Source organism: Chlamydomonas reinhardtii, chromosome 14 (assembly GCF_000002595.2).
Source record: "Chlamydomonas reinhardtii strain CC-503 cw92 mt+ chromosome 14, whole genome shotgun sequence".
NCBI classification, from domain to species: Eukaryota; Viridiplantae; Chlorophyta; class Chlorophyceae; order Chlamydomonadales; family Chlamydomonadaceae; genus Chlamydomonas; species Chlamydomonas reinhardtii.
In genome coordinates, this window is record NC_057017.1 from 752,184 (window position 1) to 773,443 (window position 21,260).

Genomic DNA, 21,260 nt, shown 5'->3' on the forward strand with positions numbered 1-21,260 from the left:
GCAGCGCTACGCGGCGGTTACAGGGGCGCAATGAGGCAATTGGGCGCCCTTGAAATCCGCTCCGGCGCAGAAACGGGCCCGCTACCACATTCATCTAGTTTCATTTGCTGTCTTCATCCAACAAGTGCACGCGCGCTAGCCGCTTGCTGCGTATCCTCGCCACGCGAACTGTTCTTCGCGAGGTCGTTGAGTTGAGTCTTATCAACTTGTAGCTCTGTTACAGACGCCACCGGGAGCTCTCTGCCTCCACAATGCTCAGCCAGCAGCTCGCACGGCGCCAGGTTTCCAGCGCGCGGCCGTCTACGCAGAGACCTGTGTGCTCACGGCCATGTGTCCGCGCTCGCATTTTCCGGCGAGACGGGCCTTTGGCTGTTGAGGAAGTGGCTGTGGACGAGTTCAATGCACCTACCAAGCGCCAGCGGGAGCAGCTAAAGCGTACGCTTCAGGAGCTTGGTTTCACTGAGTGAGTGCGCTGCGCGGCCGCTGGACCGCGGGCTGGCCTGCGATGCGTCCATGTGGCGATTGGCATGGCTTGACTGGGCTGACACCGGCAATTGGGTCGCATCGACGCGTCACGCGTAGTAGATGTTCTTGTGCCAGCCTTCGCGAGCCTGCAAATGGCAGCGCTTGCCTAGCGCGGATTCTTACACTGTGTGTCAGGCTAAATGGTCAGGATGGAGGAACAGACATGGGCGGAGTGCACTCTGTCAACACATGGATGTGGCAATTGCGATTATGGATTCCGTTGCGTGCTGACCGCAGGCAAGCGGCTGACATCCTTGCATTCAGCAAGATCACCAACTCGAACTGTGACCTGCTCATCGGCGACATCCGCGCCTCGTTCGGCGTGTACCAGGCGCCCCCGCCCGTGGGCCCCGTGGAGTCCGTGCAGAACGGCGTGCAGGTGGGCCCTCTACCCTTTAGTAACGGGCAGGGTATCAGTGGACATTAGTGGTGTACGTAGGATCAGGATTGGGTGCCACAGGTGAGGCAACCCGGTCGCACGGGCGCGTACCGGTGGTGGGAGCAGTGCAGTAATGAAATGTCTATCCGCGCTGCTAGGGTGTTCGGCTGCGTAGTCCTACGCTCAATTGCATCCATGCTGTATCGCATTGTGCATGAGATACATCTTATCGTGCTGGCCCTGATCTGTGCTCTGTTTCCCCCTCTCTGTTCCCGTGTGTGCTTTCCCCCGCGCCCGCTGTGCCGTGCGTGCCGCCGCCATGCCGCCGCTCCGCCGCCACCTCAACGTCGGCTCTCTTCTTGCTCTCCTGGCACCATCCTGTCCTCCGATCGACGACAAACGCAACAATTCTTAACTTCCTTAGGACCTGCTGGAGCGGCTGCGCCTGCCCTTCCTGGGCGTGCTGGTCGCCGCGGGCATCTTTGCAGCCATCAGCAACCGTGAGTCCCTGGGCGCGATATCGCTTCCGTCGCTCCCGTCCGTGGACTCCATTGCCGACAGTGTGACGGACACGCTCGTAGTTGCACTGGACGAGCTTGTGGATGGACTGGCGAAGGTGCCTGGGCTGGACGCGAAGACGTTGGCAAACGTCCAGGACGCCATTGACGATTTCCTCTTCGACCTGCTGCAGAGGTAACGATGCTGGGCTAGAGGAGTCGGAGGAGGAGAATGGAGAAGGGCGCGGAGGAGGAGTGGAGCGGGATACGCGGGCAGGCAAGGAGCGGGGGAGCGGCGCCGGCACACCGTGTGCAGCCCTTCCCGCTGCCTGTCTGACGCCGCATCCGCTGCCGAAAGTCCATTATGTAACGCATGCGGCGGCTACCGCTGGTCACCGCTGCCGTTGCCACCTCCAAGTCGCCAGGGACGGTATGATGGTTGCGTGTGAGTTAAGGCCTAGGTTTTGGACGCGGTGTGCTCGCTTCAGCACTCAACTGTACATCATTCACGCCCGCAATGCGGTGTCGCTGGGTTCAAATCCGGGCACGCGCTGAAGTTACGGAAGGAAGCTGGATACGCATATACGCATGGCGTTAGGACACGCGTGAAGCGGTTGCAAATGGACATCAGTAATGGGTGTTGGATATCGTAATGTCTTTTCAGGCGCGTATGCTTTGGGGTCGAGCGCACACAAGCTGTACGGTCCCGGGGCCGGCACAACGCGAGGTGGATAGGCACAAGTTGAATTGCGGAAATCTACAAGGCAGGTGGCAGGCAGCAGAGATTGCTAGTCGTGTTGGTAACTGAATGCTGGATGTTGCACATGCGGCCCAAGGACCCGACACATCGTTTGTTCGGTGTGGGTGCTTGTTAGGGGCCCGGGTGTTAGATATTTGATCGGCAGGATAGGTGGGGAGCAGACACGATTACGGTATAAGTACTGAGAGTTTGTGCGAGCCATATGCATATTGTTTATTATGGCAAGGGAAGCGGTGATCCCATACGGGTGTACCCTTAGTGGAAGATGGGCGTGGCGGCCGGTCTGTCGCTGCCGGCCGAACGCGCGCATCCACACGTCTGGAGGTGACTGTCGATTCCTTACGTTGCGACGCTTTGCTGAGATGCAGGGGCACGGGGCGCAAGTAATTGAGGCCGCGCTGTGCCGCAATTGGCCGAGACCCCAACGTGTGGCCATTGTAACACGGAGAGCGCTTACGACTGGGCGGCATTGCGAGTGCAAGGGTACCTGCTTGTTTTACGGGGAATAACTGTACGATGCGGACAGGTCGAGGCTGGAGCTGGCTGCGGCCAGGGCGTGACCGCGTGAGAGGCCCCGTCTGGGCCGCCCAGACAGCTGAGATGAAGCAGCAAGTCATAGCAACAAGAATACAAGATAGAGGATGGATCTGTTGAAGTCCAAGTACAAGCAAGAGCAGAGGGTGGTGAGAAGGATAGTGCCGAGTCGGGACTACGCTTTCCTGCCCCTTGCCATGTTCCATCACGAGTGCCGAGTGTGATGGCTAGCATCCCGGCCCACAAACCCCAAAAGGCGATGGGACAGTGTTTAGGCAGGTTGGTGGAGTCCCGTAGGGTTCAGCGGATACCCAGACCCCAGCGGATGGCAAACAATTTGCAACGGCAGGGCAGGACTGCAGGAGTGCGCGGCCACAAGGCGGGTCAGGGCAAGAGATCAAGCATGGAGCTGTAGGGGGACTGCCAAGGCGGCAAGGCCTGGACTCTGGACGCACTCCTCTGTCGGAGACACTGTAGCTGCATCGTGAGCCTGATGTGCACTCCACAGCTCCACGGACACCGTTGGCGGACAGGGAATCCCATGCACGGTAGCCCAAGGGCGTGGTGCGAGCCGCAGAGCAGCGGTTGCGTCACGGCACCGGAGCATGGGGAAACTCGCCTGCTCTTGGAACGCTCACGCTCAGCACAACACACGAACATCCAGATATCCATCAGAAGCATATGGGGTAGGATAGCCTGTATAGCGGCACGCAGCTCACCTTTCGAGCATGTAAATACAATAAGGCGTTTGCGGTCCGTGCCGTTACACGTGTCGCTTTTACAAACACGCGTAGCATATTGATGTAGTATGGCCCCGCGTTCTGTGCGGCCAGACCGCGGTGCAGTGAACTCTGGGATGGCGACCATTCTGCTTTTGCTCGCGACCGCCTTCGTCTTGGCGAAAGCTGGCGGAAGCGCAACCGCAACTGACCTTGGGATACCTCTCTACATCCCGTCGGACGTGCCCTGCTCGGAGCTCTTTGCCTTTCACCAAGCACTCAGCGAAGACGGCACGGGCGACGGGTCGGAGGCCTGGTCGGAAGCCCCCAACACGGGCGATGGCGGGACGGCTCAGCAGTCCCAATACTGCCACATCTCCTACGCCGCAACAGCCGTGTCCACCCTTGAAGGTATGCTGCGGAGTTGTGCCGGCTTTGGCCTGATTACTCGAGCCTGACGCCAGGCAGCACCGGGGCCAACGCACGCCACCTGGCAGCCAGCCTGCCTTCTCCTCCTGTCTGAATTAACCTTCCCTCGCGCTCTCCGCTCACGTGTGAAACTCTGCCCCGGCACGCCCATGCTTCTGCTCCACCGCTCATCCCTACCAACCCGCCGCATCGCCCCACTGCCGCTCCTCTCTGCCCCTCTCCCCTCTCTGTCCATGGCAACACGCAGGCCGACCCACCATCGCCTACGACACCACCTACCTAGTGCACAAGGAGCTGCTCAGCCACGTGCTCAATGCGGTGCGGAGGGCCAAGGAGCGAGACACGCGCCAGGTGCGCGAGAGGGGTTGTTTCTTCGTGACCATTGGGCCGGGGGCAGGGCGAGGGTTGTTTGCAGCATGTAGGAAAGCGGGTGGGAGAGGGGGAGGGTGGAAGCGAGGAAGAGTGCATACGTGGAAGAGCTCCGCGCGGGAACTTGCGTGGGCGTGAATGAATTTGTGCGACATCGGGCATGCCTGATGCACCACTATCAGCAGAAAGCGAGGGACTGGCTCCCCAGTGCAGTGCTGCCTCAACAGCCTCGACCCACACCAAACGACGTACGTGCGCAGACTTGCATGACGCACAGGCTCACGCCGCCTTCCACCTCCACACCCTGCCTCCCTTCTGCCGTGTGGCTCTCGGGATTCTTGGCCTTAGTCATCTTGGCTGATACGGTAATATGACTACCGCTCCCCCCGGTTCGGTTTAGTTTGGGCTGGTATCCACAACCACCCCCGCTCCTACCCTTCCTAGACTACGCAATCCACCACATCTACTCCCTCCCTTCCAACGCCCCAGGTGGGCGACCCCTTCATTGCGCCCTACCTGGCCGGCGTGTATCAGCGGCTGGGGCTGGAGTACTCCTCGCTGCTGTGCTTCCCGCGCCTCACGCTGCTGTGGCGCAGCCTGGCGGCAGCAGCCGCGGCGGAGGCGGCGGAGGCGGCGGAGGAGGAGCACGGCGGTGGTGGTGTGGGGGCAGCAGGTGGTGGTGCGGACGGAGGTGGTGGCAAGGAAGAGGAGGCAGGCGATGGTGGCGCGGCGGAGGAAGAAGCCGGAGCGGCGGAGGCGAGTGGCATGGCAGTCAGCGGCGCTGGTGGTGCAGGCGAGGCTTCCGGCGGGGTCCTGGGGCCGTCTGGGCAGCCTGGGCACAAAGTGGGTGCGGCTGCGGCTGCGGCGCCTGCGGCTGCCCGCATTGTGCCCCTCGAGTGGCACATGCAGCAGCTACACCGGGAGTTGGTGCTTGAGGTGAGGTGCACTTGGGATGGGAGGTGGTGCAGGCGCGGCATGAGGGATGGACAGGCGGAGGGCGGGCGCGTGGATGGAGGGTCGCTGGTTTCTCGCCACAACCCATTCTTCTAGCCCTGGGTGTGCTTACGTGCTCGAGCTTAACGAAATAGGTCCCGATAGGGGTGGGCGGGGATGTGTCAAGCGGCCGAAGCTGTCGGCGACCGGACGCCCGCAGAGTTTCTCACACTAGCACACAGTTGAGATGTGCCTGACTTGACGGCAAACGCCTCTGCTGTCCCCAACATGCCCAAGCTTGCTTCTGCCCTTTCCCTTGTCCCTTTGCACCGGCGCCTACGCCTGCACCTGCAGCCCTGGCGGCCGGCCGAGCTACGTATCATGCTGGGCCGCGCCGCCGCCTACAGCGAGGCGCTGGCGGCGGCGGCGGCGGGCCGCAACGGCGGCGGCGCCGCCCCCGCCACCAGCGGCAGCGGGCGCCGCGCCTGCGCCGGCGGCGGCGCCTCTGCCGGCGGCGGCGCCTTTGCAGGCTTGGGCCTGGGGCATCTGGGTCCGTGGATGCCCAGAGGGCAGGCCAGCCTAGGGCTGCTAGCGGGCGGCGGCGGAGCCGGCGGCTGGGGCTGGCGCGGCGGCGCCTGCGAAGCGGGCGGGGTTGCGGGCAGCGGTGGCAGTGGCGGCAGCGGTAGCGGCGGACAGGCTGGCGGCGCAGCCGCTGGTGGCGGCGGTGGAGTGGGCGGCGTGGGCGGTTTAGCGCACTTGGGGTCTGTGGGCACGCAGGGCAGCGGCCCGGGCTTCTGGGCTCTGTGGCTGCTGTGCCCCACAGTGCTGGTGGCGCTGGACGCACTGCAGGTGGGGCCGGCGGGGGGAGGGCTTACATTCATGATTATTTATTTAAGAAGTGAAGGCGGGGGAAGGGTGGTCTAAATTTGGGGGGGGCGGACATCATGGTGGCACAGGGTTGGGGCTGCATGCGGCATGCGGGAGATGTCTTCGCGCTCGTGCCAACGATGGGGTAATCAGCAGCTTCACGTGCAACGGGAGCGGACCGGTCATCTGGGTACCGACCTCGCACATGTGGTACCAGGCGTACGGAAGTGCACGGAAGCAAAGCGCGAACACGTGACCTCTTGGCCTCCACGCCACGCTGACGCCCCGGCCCCGACCCCTCCTTCCCCCTCCTCCCCAGGTCGCTCCCGACAACCCCTGGATGGCGCTCTACATCTGCGTCATCGCAACCTGCCGCACACTGGCCGAGTGGCGAGCCATCCTAGCCGCATTCTCCACGCCGCCAGCCGCCGCCGCCGGAGGCGGCGGCGCCAGCCGCCGCGGCGGCGCCGCCGGAGGCGGCACCGGCTCCGGCGCCGGCTGGGGCCTGCATCGGTTCTCTGGCCTGTTGGCTGCGCACCTGGCCAGCGGTGTGGCGAGTGTGTTGGTGACTGGGCTGCTGAACACGTGGCTGCCGCTGCTGGGGCACGGCGCGGCGGCAGCAGTGGTGTGGCTGCACCTGCTGCTGCTGCCGGCGGTCATGGTCACGGCCATGAGCGTGGCGGCCATGCCGGGCGTGGTGGGTGCAATGGCTGGGGGGGAGCACATGGGGCTAGGGTTTGTGCCACTGGGGTCGCGTAGGCGGTGTGCTGGGGTTTGGCCCTAGGGTGTGCGCTAGGAGTGCCGTAGGGTGTGCGGTGGGGAGAGATGGCGCTGCACGTTCGCCGTGTGCAGCTTGGCAGGCTACCAGTCAGTCGTGGTGGCGCGAAGTCACTTTGCTGTGCAGCCACACTATTGTTGTTGCGCCTTTACGCCGTTCTGCTGCTGTGACGCCTGGTGCTTCTTGTATGGGCTAACAACTAGCCCAACGCAACAATGCCACACGACACGCGACACGTGCAGGCCCGGCAGTTGGTCGGTGGCAACGGTGACGACACGCCGCGGGGCCGCCGCGACCGCCGCCGCATCGACAGCGACGCCCTGGACGCAGCCCTGCGCCGCGCGGTGCGGGAGGCGGACCGCGCCGCCGCCGCGGCAGTGGCGGCTGCCGGCGGCGGAGCCGGCGGCGGCGGCGGCGGCGGCGGTGGCACGCCCGGGCGCGGCGGCACCGCCGACAACACGCCGAACGCGGTGGCGGCGGCCGCCGCCGCGGCCGCGGCTGCGGCGGCTGCGGTGCACTGGCCTCCGGCACTGGACGTGCCGTCCTGGCTGGACGACTGGCCCAATGCGCCCGAGGCGTTCAGGTGCCCCATCACACAGGCCATCATGCGCGAGCCAGCGCAGGCCAGCAGGTGCGGCGCTGAGCGTAGTGTGGCTCGTGACAGACAAGTGCCGATGAACAGCACCTGCAGCCCCGTCGTTCAGCCCGCCCGCTGCATCCTGGTCTCCAATTATTTCTCATGCTGCTCTGCAATAGCGTACCTTCCCAGTCGAATACCGCATCAGTTACCCTTCAAATCTCCCGCGATCCCGGCCCCGAACATTACGGTAACCCCCCTGGTTCTGCGTCTTGATGCAGTTGGGTTTGGAGTGAACTACCCCCCCCTTCCACATTGGCCCTCGTTATGCTGCCATTCGCATTTGCCTGCTTCACCCGCTTTACCCGCTTTACCTCCGCCTTTTTACTTCTGCAACCCTCCTGCACGACCCTCCTGTCATCCTCCTGCAACCCCCTCCTGTCATCATCCTGTCGTCTTCCTGCAGCGGCGTCACGTACGAGCGGCCCGCCATCATGCAGTGGCTGGAGCACCGCCGCATCGACCCCGTGACGCACGTGCCGCTCAAGCGACACCGCCTGTCGCCCAACCTCAACCTGCGGCACATGATCGAGGTGGGTGGGCCGCTTGCTCCATCCCGTGGGAACTAAAGATAAGGGGGGGCAGGTGCGCAGGCGGGTTGTTCGCATTGCTCGCTGTGAAATTAGTAGGGTAAGGCAGCAAAGCCCAGTGTCGCAGTGTGCCGCTGTGTGCCAGCCCGCGCCACCACGTTGCGCGCCTGCTTCCTGGCCGCTTGACCTATTGCCAGGTGTGGGTGGGTGACCGAGTGGACGCGCGGCGGCGGCTGACGCAGCAGCTACGACAGGAGGTCAAGCCCGGCGCGGGGGCGAGCGGCGCTGGGGTGGGCGGCGCGGGGGCGGGCGGCGCGGGGGCAGTGCGAGGAGCAGGGGTGGGCGGCGCGGGCGCGGGCGGCGCGGGGGCAGTGGGAGGAGCAGGGCATGACGGGGGCAGCGGCGGCGGCGGCGGCGGTGGGGCGAGGGAGGGCTGCCAGGCGGTGTATAGCCAGGGGCCAGGCCGTGGGGCCGAGGCGGCCGATGGCGGGCAACCCGCAAGCACGGCAGCCCCAGCCCTAGCCCCTGCACCCGCGCCTGCAACCGCGCCTGCTGCCACTCCCGCGCCCGGGCCCCTGCTTGCAGCCGCAGCCACGTCAGCAGAGCCGGCCACTCGCGAGAGCAGGGCAGGGGCCAGCAGCGCTGAGGCGGCGTATGCAGGTGCAGGCGAAGGCGCTCGCATCGGCGTGATCAGCAATGGGCATGGCGGCGGCAATGGTAGAGGCAACGATGGCGGCGGCGGCAGTGGGGGCGCCACTGCCGCGCAGCCCGGGCCAGAGGCCAACGTCAACGGCTGCGGCAGCCACGAGGGGCTGCATGCGGTTCAGCCGCTGCGCGTCCGAGTGGCGATCAGTGACGACGGAAACGGCGAAACTGATGGCGATGGCGAAGACGATGAAGAGGACGATGTGGCAGCAGCGGCGGCGTCGGAGGAGGAGGATGCGGGTGGCGACGCTCGTGCCAACTCAGACTCGGACGAGGGAGACGAAGACGACGACGAAGAGGAGGGCGGAAACAGGGAAGAAGCTCGTGACGAAGGTGCGGATGAAGAGGAGGAAGACGAAGAGGAGGAGAACAACCTGCCGGAGGAGGCGGTGGAGGTGGTGGAGGCGCTGGCGGCGGCGGCGGCACGGGCGCGATCCGGCGCCGCCGCTGACCGAGTGGCAGAGCGGGCGCAGATATTGGGTACGGTGACGTTCGGTGATGCCGGCGGACAAGGTGGCAGCGGCGGCCGCGGCGGCGACGGAGGTGGCGCGGCTGGTCAAGGAGGCGCTCGCGGTGCGTAGCAGGCTAGCAGCTTAGCAGGTTAAGTTGTATTGGCTCGGTGTGGACTGACGGTGGGCGCGTGAGGTCGTGAAGATGAAGCGGCCGAACTTGCAGGAGACTCTAGGCAGTGCTCCGCACGGTGTAGTAAGGCGGGCATGTGCAATCATTTTGAGCTGCTGCGGCTAGAGCTACAGGGTGGGCGTTTTTTAGTGCATCAAAGTAATGTGTTAATGCCTATTGCATGTAAATAGGTGGCAGGGAAAATTCGGGCGGAGCGAGAAGTGCCTTCGCACGTCCATGGACAATTGACTTTCGCGAGGTTGCCCGAAAAGCAAGCCATGGCTTTGCGCAGTATGACTTCTGTACGTCGTTAATGTGCTTCAAAGACACAGCAGACGGCGAGCCGTCATAAAGAGCCTGTCACCGTTGTCCATTTCTGTAGCGGCTCGCTCTCACGCCTCTTTCTTCCTGGTCCGGGCGCAACCCCCAGTGGACGCGTTCGGACCAGCCATGGCACCGAAGCGGCGCCGAGACGAAGCTGAGAAGGCGGAGGAGGAGAAAGGTGGGGGAGCGATGACCCGCCAGCGCCCGTCCGCTCATCACAGCCCCTCCGCAGCCGCTCGCAATCTGCATGCTGCCAAGCTGTCGCAAGACTGGTAGAGGGGCGCACAACGTGTCGAGGCTTTGCGTTGCTTGGCATCTGGTCACGCATCTGCTTTCCTTTACTATTCCCCGCAGACCACACAACGTCGACCAAATGCGGTCTAGCTGGACTTCTGCCTGAGAAGATAGAAGCCGATGGCGAGGCGGTCACGCGCGAGGAAAGCCTCGCTGCCTTTGATTTCCTGGTCGCGGCCCTCACCAGGCTGCGCTTTGAGGCGCTGTGCCTGCTAGGGCTGGTAGCGGTCCGCATGTGCGAGGACGCACGGCGAGAAGGTCAAGGCCTGCAGCCGCACTGCGCAACGTGTCGCCGGCTTCGGAAGACGGAGCTGGTGGAGGACGACATGTACGCGGCGATCTGCGCTGTGTCGGTGTGTGACCTCACCGAGCAGGGCCGGAAAAGGGGCCGGCCGTCCAAGCGGGACCAGCATCCTGAGGACGACCTGTTCCGGCACGTCTGCGAGGAGCACTTCCCGCGCGACGAGGAGGCCGCGGGTGCTCGCGTCAACAGGTCGGGCTTGACTCCCTTCCTGCCGCCGTTGTCGAAGGGCGTGTTTACCAACGTCAAGAACCACTACGCCGCAAACTTCGCAGCCTGGCTGGCGCGCAGCTTTCGCTGCCGCATCGACGACGAGCTTCGCGAGGTGGGGCAGGCGGAGGTGGGGCAGGCGGCGGTGGGGCAGGCGGAGGTGGGGCAGGCGGAGGCCGAAGGAAGCGGCGCCTTTACTAACAAAAGTTTTTCTCCTTTCCCACGTTCCATGTCCCGCAGCTCCGTACTCCAGCCACCAAAAAGCTGGACAAGCTGGCATGGAGCATGGCGCATGCCGTGCTCTACGACGGCGAGTTAGAGCAGCCGCGCTGGTGGGTGGGTTGGGCCCAGGGCGCCGCCGCGCAAGCCGCGGGCGCGGCGGCTGCAGCGGCGGCACATGGCGCCGGCCCTGCGGGCGGGGCCGCCGCCGCGCAAGCCGCGGGCGCGGCGGCTGCGGCGGCGGCACATGGCGCCGGCCCTGCGGGCGGGGCCGCCGCCGCGCAAGCCGCGGGCGCGGCGGCTGCGGCGGCGGCACATGGCGCCGGCCCTGCGGGCGGGGCCGCCGCCGCGCAAGCCTGGACCGCCCTCGTTGACTACGTCAACGCCCAGCGTGCGTCGAAAAGGGCCGCAGAGCTGTTGCTGCGGGAGGTCAAGGGGACGCAGGCCACGTACAAGAAGGCCAGCACGCGGCACATGGAATGGGCCGCGGAGATTCTCGCAGGCCTTGAGGCACGCCGCGATCAGCTGGGGGCGCAGGTGCAGCAACTGACGCAGGCGCAGCCGTTGACGCGAGAGGACACGCAGCGGCTTGCATCCTTGCGCCGGGAACTGCATCGCGCACGTCCGTTCACGCTGACCCCCAGCCCCTCCTTCGCGCCGATCTATGTGCCCCTTGACAACACGTCCATGGCCCGCCTTCCTGGGCTGCTGCCCACCCTGGCAAGGCGCCATGGCGAGGTCTTCGCCGGTGCAGGCGCGGGCGCCGTGGCACCCTCCTCGTTTGTCCAGGCCGCGTTTGGCGGCGGGGGCATGCAGTCGTCTGCCACGCTGAACGCCGTCGGCTGGGGCCTGTTCCAGCTCGGGGGTGTGACCTCCCGCAACGCCCCCTTCGCCAATTACATCACCACGGACGGGGTGGCCTGCAGCGTGGCGCGAGAAGCACACAACAAGCCGCTGGCCAACTTGAAGCCGGCGACCGCGCCCGCCGATGCGGGGGAGCTGTGCACCCTGGAGGAGATGAAGGCCACGCAGATCATCGGTGTGGACCCGTGCGGGGGACGGAATTGGTTCATGGCAGCACGGTCTCCGCTGTACCAGCCAGGGCCCTGGGCTTGGGAGGGTGTCGGCCCTGCCCAGCGCTACCTGCTCGAGCTGCACGACAAGCAGCTGGATGAGGAGTTGTTCCCTGGGCAGCTGCCGCCGGAGCCGCGTCGCAGGCGCAAGGGTGGCGGGCGCAAGGGGGGCGGGCGTACGGGGGGCCACCGCCGGAAGCAATCTAAGCACTGGCAGCCGCGAGCCAGGACAGCGCGGCGGCGGCGCCAGAAGCGGGGCCGATTCCATATGAGCATGGGCCACTGGCGGCACATGTCAGGCCTGGAACGACTCCAGCCAAACCGCCCACAGCTTGCGCCAGCCCTGCAGGCGTACATCGGCGGCATCCCCACGGCGGCGACCGCGTCGGCGGCCCGGTTTGAAGAGCGCCTGCGCTACCTCTTCGCCAGTGGGGTGGCAGGGCAGGCGGCGGGGCAGGCGGCGGGGCAAGCGGCGGGGCAGGCGGCGGGGCAGGCGGCGGGGCAAGCTGCGGGGCAGGCGGCGGGGCAGGCGGCGGGGCAAGCGGCGGGGCAGGCGGCGGGGCAGGCGGCGGGGCAGGCGGCGGGGCAGGCGGCGGGGCAGGCAGAGGCGGGGCCCCGGGGCGCGGTGCACGTGCTGTGGCACTACCACTTCTCCGCCTTCCGCCGAAAGCGCTGGGCTGCGTTCATCCAGCGCGACCGCGCGCTCCACCGCGTCGCCAAGCAGCTCACAGGCGGCAGGCCCAAGGAGGAGGTGGTGGTGGGGTGGGGTTCGTGGGCCTTCCAGGGAGGGAAGGGCGGCTCCCCCATCTCCGTCAGGGGCGGGCGCGCGCCGACGGGGCGGCTCATCAAGCTGCTCCGTGAGCGCTACGCCAAGCATGTGTTCATCATCGATGAATACAAGACCTCCAAGGTGGGTGGGTTGAGTGGGATTGCAATTGCTGGTGGGTGGGTGGGCCGCTGGGTTCATGCCTGGCTTTAGCGGAAGCCCTATTGTGGCCCCCCTCCCTCCCACCCTCCCGACCATGCAGACCTGCTACAACTGCGGGTGTCAGGAGATGGCCATCAAGCGGCTTGGGGGGCTGAAGGAGGGGCAGCGGCCCTGGTCGGTCAAAGTCTGCAACGACTGCTTGACGACCTGGGTGAGGACCGTGCATGTGCGGGGACGGCTGGGCACTGGGGACGGATTGATTGACAGGTTGACGGCTGAGACAGCTCATGTGCGCTCTCTTCTTCCTCCCCGTTCCCCATCCACAGAATCGCGACGTCTCCGCCGCCAACGTGATCCGTGTGCTCCTCCTGCTGAAGCTGATGGGCTTCGAGCGGCCAATCAAGCTGCAGCGGCCGCCATGGCCGCCGGCGGCGGCGGGGCCGGGCTGAGAGCCTGAACGGCGCTAGCAGGGCGTGGGGCTGAGGGTGCACGTGTTGATTGGCGGCGAGTGACGTGACTAGTTTGTTAGCTGCGGGTTAGCACGGACTGTGCACCCCACCCAACCGGCCATGTCCGGATTTGCGGGGATGCCAAAGGCCCCCAACATAGAGGCGTGTGCTTAGTAGGCGCCCGCGTCAAGGTGGCGGGGTTAATAACGACCCGGGATCAGCCCTTTTCCTGCCATAAGGCAGCCACCTCCTTGTTAGTGCATCGTACGATTATGCATGTTCAAGGCCTCAGTGCATTCTGTCTGCCGAGTTTGAATTCTTCGTATGGCTGTCCGAGTGGCATGACCGTGCGTGACGCCACATGATTCTGAGCCCTGGGCCCCTGGCAGCGCTGCACGGCGACGCCATCTGACGCAACTCGACGAAGCTGAGTAGTGTGCTCGGGAATCCTGGCTTAGGAGTCCAGTGAAAGTACCAGGGATGGCTGACGCGGCCGCCGGCCGGGCCAACGACTGCACTGGCGTTCCGATGCAGTGATGCCACGCAATGCAGTGTGCTGCACGTCGCCCTTCTACCCCCGCCCCGCCCTTACCCCTTAACCCTGCGCCCCAAAGTCCTCCTGTCACAAGGTCTGCGGTCGACTGCCTGCAGGTGCGCATCGGCTATGCTATCCGCGCGGTGTGGCGTCGCATTGAGTCTGTGTGGTGCTATCGCCTTGGCCGGGCGCCCGGAGCGTGAGGAATGCGCGTCAGCAAAACATCGACACAACCTGCCAGCTACCGTCGGTACAGTAACAGCGCGCGAACGACGCAACAATGCCTTGTCCCTTCTTGCTACGCATTTATGTGGGCACGGGTGGGAGCCACACACATCGGGACTACGCTTTCCTGCCCCTTGCCATGTTCCATCACGAAGGTCTGCGGTTGGCACCGAGGCAGCGGTCACGGGCGCGCTGCAAAACTGGTTGCGTCTGACCCTGTGGCGGCTTCATTACTTCAGTCACGGTCGCAAATCATCATCGATGTAAATGTGTTCTTTACATTAATTTCCCACCATTTCTTTATTTAAGCTACACAAACCCAGCGATGGCGCGCGCTGCGCATGCATAAAGCACAATTACAACCTCACCACTTTATCACTGCAGCGCTACTTGGGCACTCGACGACTACTCTAGATGGGCAATGAGATAAAAATATTTACCGTAGAGCCTGCCAGCGCTATGAGGGGGTAGCGCAAGGCGTCATGTCTTTTATCGCTTGCTGCTTTGCGGGCTCTGAACCTAAGGCATCAAAAGGTTCAGGTTTAACACCCCGGCATGTAAGCAAAGGCAGTGTCCTGACGGTCCCCGCTGGCGGAACCGGGCCGTTTTCTGGGCCCGCCCCGAATGGAGCTACTGTGTTTGGCGCTAGCGTGAATGTCACAGAGGAGGACGGAGTCACAAGTTTGGGAGAAGCCAAGCGTCTAATAGCGGCGCTTACAGAGCGCGTAAGAACACTCGAGGGCTCGACTACAGCGGTGGAATCGCTCTTGCACTCTGCAAATACACTGCTTCCGCTTAAGTCTGGCGAGGCGCTCAATATTCGCTGCTCAAGCTTCAAGGGTAAGTGTGTGGCTATGCTGCGGCACGTTTCGCCTTGATAGGCGCATTCAACATTAGGGGGTGGAATCAAGGGCACGACTCAGATTCTTTGTAGGGCTGTTGGCACCCCTGGGACAGAGATCCGCGTTGCGACTTAGCCATGCACCGCGGGCGTGGCGTCGCTTGCGTGCATTACAAGTAGCACTGTAATGTTGCATGTTCTGGTAGTACTGCAAATGGTGCTCCTTGCGGAAAGGCCCCTGGTTTTGTTGCGCAGACTGCAGCCGTGACGGCGAAAAGCCAGGTGGCGCCGACGCAGCGGACGGTTCGCAGTCGCAGCGGCACCCCTTCCGCGCATATGACAAAACGGAACTGGTGGAGCTGCTTCGGGGCTGCGGCAAGCCGGCCGCGGCGGTGCTATTGCAGGTGGGCCACACGCCTGGGTTTGGGGGAGGCCAGGGCGTCTTGCGGCACGCTCCCCAAGTCCACATGAAGAACATAATGCATCGTCCGGTCTTCGAATGTCGGCACCCTCGCAGGCGGTGTGTGAGGAAGACCTGGAGGCGGTGCCGCCCGGACTGCTGTTTGACGTCGACCCCGCAGCCGGCGAGGCGCTGGCGGCCGCGCCACAGCTCGCCGCCGCCCTCGCCTCCACCTTGCGCACCACCACAGCCGCCCACAACAACACGGGCCGCTTCGGCCAGCAGCAGCACCAGCAGCAGCAGCAGCAGCAGCTGGGGCGTGGCGCTAGCGGCGGCGCACATGCGTCTGCAGCCGGGGGGGTGTTTCTGGAGAGCGGCGGCGCGGCGGGGCTCACCGGCACGGGCGGCACGGGTGGCACGGGCAGCCTGGAGGCACTGCCCGCCTACCTGCGCCTGCGGATGTACATGATGCAGGCCTGTGCTTCCAGGTGGGTGGGGGATTGGGGGAGGGGAGGAGGGCAGGAGGGGAGGAGGTCAGGAGGGCAGCAGGGGACGAGGGCAGGAGGGAAACAGGGAACGAGGGGATGGGGGAAGGACAGGAGGACGCTGCCCTGTGAAGTGCGAAATCCAAAGCGGGTGGTTACTGGTACATCGCGGCCGGCACGGGCATCTGGTACGGGCCCGGCAAGGCAGGCAGGACCCACAGCAAACGGCCCTTGGCCTCTGCCCCTGCCCTGCCCCTGCTGCCCAATCTTGGACGGCTCGCTAACCCCCCCCCCCCCAATGTAACCCCCCATGTATCATGCCCCTCACCACAACACCTGCAGGCCGGTGCTGGCCCACGCCAACACGGCGGCCCGCCAGCTGTTCGAGGTGCGCAGCGACCGGCAGCTGCAGCTGGTGATGGAGGCGCAGGTGCAACAGGACGCCATGCTGGCCATGCTGCTGCAGGTGGGGGCGTGTGTGTTTTGGGGAGGGGGAGGGGGACTTTGAACCAGTCCCGTAAGGAAACAGCAGCGCTGCAAGGAGAAGCTGGGCGGGGAGGGGGGAGCCGTTCATGTGGAGGACGGATTGATTATATGGCAAGTATGAAGTGCCGACGTCCAGTGGGAACAGCGAGTACTGTGCGGTTGGCGCCAGCATAGGGGGCAATGGTGGAGGAAGGGGGGTGGGTGGGTGTATGCGCCATTCCCTGTTCAAGGGGGGAGGGGGAAGGGGACGGCGAGGGACCAGGTGTAGGACCGTAGGAGGCGTGTTGGAGAAGTGGAGTAGATGGCGGGAGAGGGATCCTGCTCTTACCCTGTCCTGTCAGGCTACCTTCGGCTTACCCGCTTCCACACGTGTCCCCTTGTCCGCCCGGACCTCACAGGAATTGCTGGACGAGTTGCTGGAAGCGGACCCGGCACCCGCCGCCGCGGCAGCAGCAGCCGCCGGCGCCGGAGCCGCGCCAGGGGACCAGCTGTCACTGGTGGGCGCCGGCGAGGGCAGCCGCCGTGGCGGCATGGCGGCGCCGGCCCTGACCCTGCACACGGTGTCGCACTTTGTGAACACAAGCAACCAGAAGGTGTTCCCCTTCGTCCCGGTCACAATGCGCGCGTGCGGGTACCAGGTGCGTCTGGGGGCGGTGGTACACTGGTGGGGAATGGGGTTGCGGCTGTGCGCAGCTCGTGGGTGCAACTCTAGAGCGCACGATCACAACCGCCCGCCCTCGCAATCCCTCACGCGCCCCCACACGCCCCCTCGCCCGCGCCTGCATGTTCCCTCCGCCTCCCGCAGAAGGGCAGCGGCGAGGTGGTGCCCTGCGTGATCCTGGAGTTCAGCCCGGATTCGAACCAGGGTTCTTTCCTGCAGCACCTGCAGCGCGATTACACAATGATGGGTCGCATGAGCGCCGTCATCACGCTGTTCAGCCTCAAGGGGGATGTGCTGCACCAGAACGCCGGGTGAGAGTGAGGGCGGGGGGGGGGGGGGGTTACATTCATGACTAGTTAAGGAAGTGGTAGACGGTAGACCACCTTGCGGAACATCAAGCGGGGGGAGGGGTGCGGGTGGGGGGGAGCACTGGGTAGGAGGCTGGGGTCCGGGAGAGGTGGAGGGTTGGGGCAGAAGGGCCCGAGAGAGCGGCTGCTGCCAAGGGAGGTGAGGTGAGGCATAGGCAGGGACTCACACGCACGCGCGGGCAGTCACCACACATTGACCGCATGGCCGTGACCAACCACTAACCCACCAACCGCCACAGATCCATCGCCTACTACGGCTACCGGCGGGACGACGCCAAGCGGCTGCGCGAGCGCGCCGCCGCCGCCGCCGCCGCCACCGCCGCCAGCACCACCGTCGCTGACGGCGGCGCGTCCTGCGGCGGCCCCAGCGGCTACCCCTTCAGCAGCCGCGGCACGCAGCGCGGCACGCGGGGCCACGGCGCGGGGCCGCTGCCATCGAAGCATGCGCTGGCACAGGCTCTGGAGGACTCAGGGACGGGCGTGGAGGGGCTTGCCGGAAGTGGCGGCGGCATGGGCGGCCTGGCGGCCGGCGGCGCCCCGGCGGTGCCGCCGTCGTCGTCTCTGGCGGTGGCGACGTACTCCGCGGCGGGTGGTGGGGGTGGAGGGGTCGGAGAGGGAGGAGGCGGCGGGCCGCCAGCGGAGGAGCCATCGGTGCTGCAGCAGCTGTGAGTGCTGGGGGCAAGGGCGCGGGGCTAGGGGCGGACCTGAGGCTAGGGGCGTGGGGTGGAGGCGGCCTTCGCCCTGGACACGGAACCGTCTGCGGAGTACACGTGCACAGACCCATATGGCGGTGCAAAGCGGTCCGGGCACACCCTGAGTTGTTGGAGCAGCAGCGACGCCAGCGCTCCTTAGCTGCCTTGCGTTACACCCCGTATGGCAGCCTCCGTCCGCGCACCGAAACACTTGGGACTGGCCGCTCTGCTTCCTGCCCGCAGGTTCCGCTACGCGCCTGGGGACATGCTGGAGTCCATGCTGGAAGCAATGGTTCAAGGCGGCGTGTGGAAAGCCATCATCCCCGTGCCAGGCAGCCTGGTGCCGGCCGCCAGGGCCGGCGCCGCCGCCGCCGACGGCGCCGCCGCGGCGGGCACCACTGGCAACGGCATGTCTGGCGGGGCGCGCTACGGCGCCAGCGGCGGCCTGGGGGCTGAATGTCTGTTCACGCAGGAATGCAACCTGCTCAACACGCAGGCGGTGATGGCGTTTGGCGCGGCCGGCGGCAGTACGGCGGGCGGTGGAGGCGGCGGCGGTGGCAGCTTTAGCATGCGCGGCGGCGGAGGCGGAGGCGGAGGCCAGCGAGGTGGCGGCGGTGGCGGCGGCGGGCCGCCGCCGGCGTCCTCGTCCTACCGGGCCTCGCGCGGCGAGGTGTTTGAGGGTTCGTTCGGCATGTCCCTCGCCCACAGCCCCAGCGGCAGCCGCTCCAAGCTCGGCCCCGTTGGCGGCAGCGGCAGCGCCCAGGCCTCCACCTCGCACCTGCAGCTCGCGTATGGGGGCCTTGCCTCCGCCGCCGCCGCCGGCGGCGCCGCCGCCGCCGGCAGCTCGAACGCCGCGGACGGCGGCCCGCTGGCCCGTGGCTTGGCCCCCGCCGTGCCTGCGTGCAAGTCCCTCCTGGGTGGGCAGCTGCAGGTGGTGCCGGAGCAGTCACCCGAGGTGGAGAGGGCCTCGGCCTCGCAGTTCGGCCTCAGGTCCGGCACGCCTGGCGGCGGCGGCGGCGGCAGTGCTGCAACGTCGGCATCGGTGCCGGCGGCAGCCGGAGGCGGCGGCGCCGGGGGCGCCGACGGGGCCGCGGCGACTGGCGGGCTGCAGATGGGCACCGCGTTGCGGGCGAGGGCGCGCAAGGTAGCGCCGGTGTGTCTGACTGTGCGGGGAGCTGGAGGCGGCGAGGGCGGCGAGGAGGGCGGTGAGGAGGGCGGCGAGGAGGGCGGCGGCGAGGAGGGCGGCGAGGAGGGCGGTGAGGAGGAGGTGGACGCGGATGAGCTGGCCGTGATTGAGGGCGAGTGCGCGGAGGCGGAGCAGGAGAGCGAGGACGAGGACGTGGCGGAGGTGGCGGCGGCGCTCCTGAGCTCCGGCAGGGCGGGCTCGGGCGCGCGGGCGGCGCTGCCTGCCAGCAACAGCAGCGGCGTCGCGCCGGCGGTGGGGCCGGCGCGGGTGCGGAACTTCTTGGCTCCCCCAGGCGGCCAGAGTGGCAGCATGACAATCCAGGTGAGTCCGGCTGAAACGCTGTGCCCAGGAGAGGAGCGGAAAAGGCTTTGTGTATCCGCCGTATCGGTTGGGGTTGGCTGCGGGTGCAGGTGTGCTCCAAGGCCTGGCGCGCTGTGCCCGAGCTATGTGCATGCGCGTGTCCCCTGTGCCTGGCGAATCAGCGTTGGGCTCCGGCGTATGCTCCCTTGTCGCTCACCAACCACGAATCACCCTACCGCCTCTTGTTGCTTCCCCGTTTTGCTGCAGCGGAACTTGAACTCAGAGCAGTACGTCGCTTCCGTGCGTAGCCCCTCCAGCACCGTCGCGCACACGCGCTCGATCTCTCACGCGCAACCTCAAGCGCAATCGCTGGCAGTGGGCTCAGCGCCATCCGGCACCAAGCAGTCGAGCTACAGCGGCCTGCTGCAGATGGCGGCGGCGGCCCTCCGCGGCCGAGGCGGTGGCGGCGCCGCCGCCGCCGCCGCCGCAAACGCCAGCAGCACCGGCGCGCCGCGCGCCGCCTCGGCCAACTCAGATTCCTCCCACGCGCCGCGGCGCGCCGCCACCTATGCCGTACTGCCCAGCGGCCGCTCCATGGCTGACATGGCGGCGTACACCGCAGCAGCTGCCAGCGGCGGCGGCGGCGGCGGCGACAGTGGCGGCGGTGGCGGCGGCAGCGGGCGCGTCGCCTCTGCCGCCGTCGCTTTCGGCGTCGGCCCTGGCGGCGGCGCCGCCGACATCAGCATCGGTTCTCTGGGCTCCGCCGGCGGCGGCGCAGTGGCGGCATCTCGCATGTCGCGCATCCGGCGGCGCAGCGCGCTGCAGCTGTACTCGGCGTCGGCGGCAGGCGACGCATCGGCGCTGGCGCAGACGACGTGGGGCTTGTTCGGAGCGATGCCAGAAGGCCCAATGGCGCTGGCGGCGGCGGGCGGCGTGTCGCGGGCCCACTCGCGCACCACCGCGCATCAATACATGGCACCCACGACCCCACACGCCGCTCAGCAGCACCAACCAGCGGCCCACGCCGCGACCGGCAGCGTCGCCAGCATGGAAGGCGCGGCGACGGGCGCGGCAGCGGGTGCGGGTGCAAGCGGGGGCGCGCCCGCAGCGGGCGCTGGCGGTGCCGCCACCTCGCCCCCTATCGGCAGCAGCGCAGGTCTGGGCCACACCCCGTCCATACTATCTCGAGGCGCCCATCGCGCCGTGGCCACAGCCCACAGTCTCAACCATCCGATTGCGGCCGCCGGCGGCGCTGGCGCCGCCGTCGCTGCCGGCGGCATCGCCACCAGCAGCGTGTGTGCCGCGGGCAACGAGCAGGTGGGCTCACAGACGTCCTTACCGGGGCTCAGCATGAGCCAGAGCCAGTGCCGCAGCTACTCGCAGCACCTGAGCACCACCGGCAACACACACAACTGGCACCTAGCCATGCAGTCCAACGCCTCCCCCGCGCTTTCCGCCTCGCAGCAGCGCTCCGCCTCCAACCACCAGGTGCAGCCGCCACCGCATGCGGCACCCCATGCCGCCGCCGCAGGCAGTGGCGGCGGCGCCGCAGGCAGTGGCAGCGGCGCCGCAGGCAGTGGCGGCGGCGCCGCAGGCAGTGGCGGCGGCGGCGCCTCCTCGCTTTTACAAGCTTCCATGCGTGCGATAGCGCCGCCGCCGTCGGGCCCCGGCGCGATGGCGTTCCTGCATGGCATGCTGGCGCCGGCGGAGCAGGGCTCGGTGCCGTCGGCGGCGACATCGGCGGGGCAGCACGGCGGCCACGGGCAGTCCCACTCACAGCTGGGCGAGGTGGCGGGCTGGATGATCTCACACGCGCCTGCCGGGACCAGCGAAGAGCCGGATCAGGTGGGCGCGGGCGGCGGCGGCGGCACCGGCAGCGGTGGTGCCTACGGCAGTGACGGCGGCGGCGGCGGTGCGGCGGCGGCGGCTGCGGTGGCGGCGGCGGCAAGTTGTAGCTTGGGCCGGAGCTTTGCGACGACCGGCCAGCTGCCGGCTAGTGG

The 21,260-nt window shown here is 66.7% G+C and overlaps 4 protein-coding genes across 4 annotated transcripts in view; all 4 read left to right on the forward strand.

The window, feature by feature from the left end:
* Positions 1-97: 97 nt before the first annotated feature.
* Positions 98-3,214, forward strand: CHLRE_14g612800v5 (uncharacterized protein). Its single transcript, XM_043070024.1, has 4 exons — positions 98-463; positions 763-904; positions 1,329-1,404; positions 1,596-3,214. The coding sequence occupies exons 1-4, from the start codon at positions 252-254 to the stop codon at positions 1,613-1,615; spliced, it is 450 nt and encodes a 149-aa protein (XP_042916697.1). The 5' UTR covers positions 98-251; the 3' UTR covers positions 1,616-3,214.
* A 138-nt stretch (positions 3,215-3,352) lies between these two features.
* Positions 3,353-9,544, forward strand: CHLRE_14g612850v5 (uncharacterized protein). The gene is made up of 8 exons (XM_043070025.1): positions 3,353-3,825; positions 4,091-4,194; positions 4,702-5,148; positions 5,500-5,994; positions 6,332-6,709; positions 7,033-7,421; positions 7,834-7,960; positions 8,155-9,544. The coding sequence occupies exons 1-8, from the start codon at positions 3,552-3,554 to the stop codon at positions 9,241-9,243; spliced, it is 3,303 nt and encodes a 1,100-aa protein (XP_042916698.1). The 5' UTR covers positions 3,353-3,551; the 3' UTR covers positions 9,244-9,544.
* A 48-nt stretch (positions 9,545-9,592) lies between these two features.
* Positions 9,593-14,120, forward strand: CHLRE_14g612900v5 (uncharacterized protein). Its single transcript, XM_043070026.1, has 5 exons — positions 9,593-9,785; positions 9,962-10,527; positions 10,653-12,614; positions 12,733-12,843; positions 12,959-14,120. Exons 1-5 carry the CDS (start codon positions 9,734-9,736, stop codon positions 13,079-13,081), a joined length of 2,814 nt encoding a protein of 937 aa, XP_042916699.1. The 5' UTR covers positions 9,593-9,733; the 3' UTR covers positions 13,082-14,120.
* A 92-nt stretch (positions 14,121-14,212) lies between these two features.
* The window catches only part of CHLRE_14g612950v5 (uncharacterized protein), a 16,052-nt gene continuing 9,004 nt past the window's right edge, over positions 14,213-21,260 (forward strand). Inside the window, exons 1-9 of the mRNA XM_043070027.1 lie at positions 14,213-14,681; positions 14,938-15,086; positions 15,200-15,570; positions 15,910-16,033; positions 16,452-16,691; positions 16,859-17,025; positions 17,322-17,747; positions 18,018-19,281; positions 19,528-21,172. Coding sequence (XP_042916700.1) covers positions 14,324-14,681; positions 14,938-15,086; positions 15,200-15,570; positions 15,910-16,033; positions 16,452-16,691; positions 16,859-17,025; positions 17,322-17,747; positions 18,018-19,281; positions 19,528-21,172 — 4,744 coding nt within the window. The 5' untranslated portion in view covers positions 14,213-14,323. The remainder of the gene's footprint in view (positions 14,682-14,937; positions 15,087-15,199; positions 15,571-15,909; positions 16,034-16,451; positions 16,692-16,858; positions 17,026-17,321; positions 17,748-18,017; positions 19,282-19,527; positions 21,173-21,260) is intronic.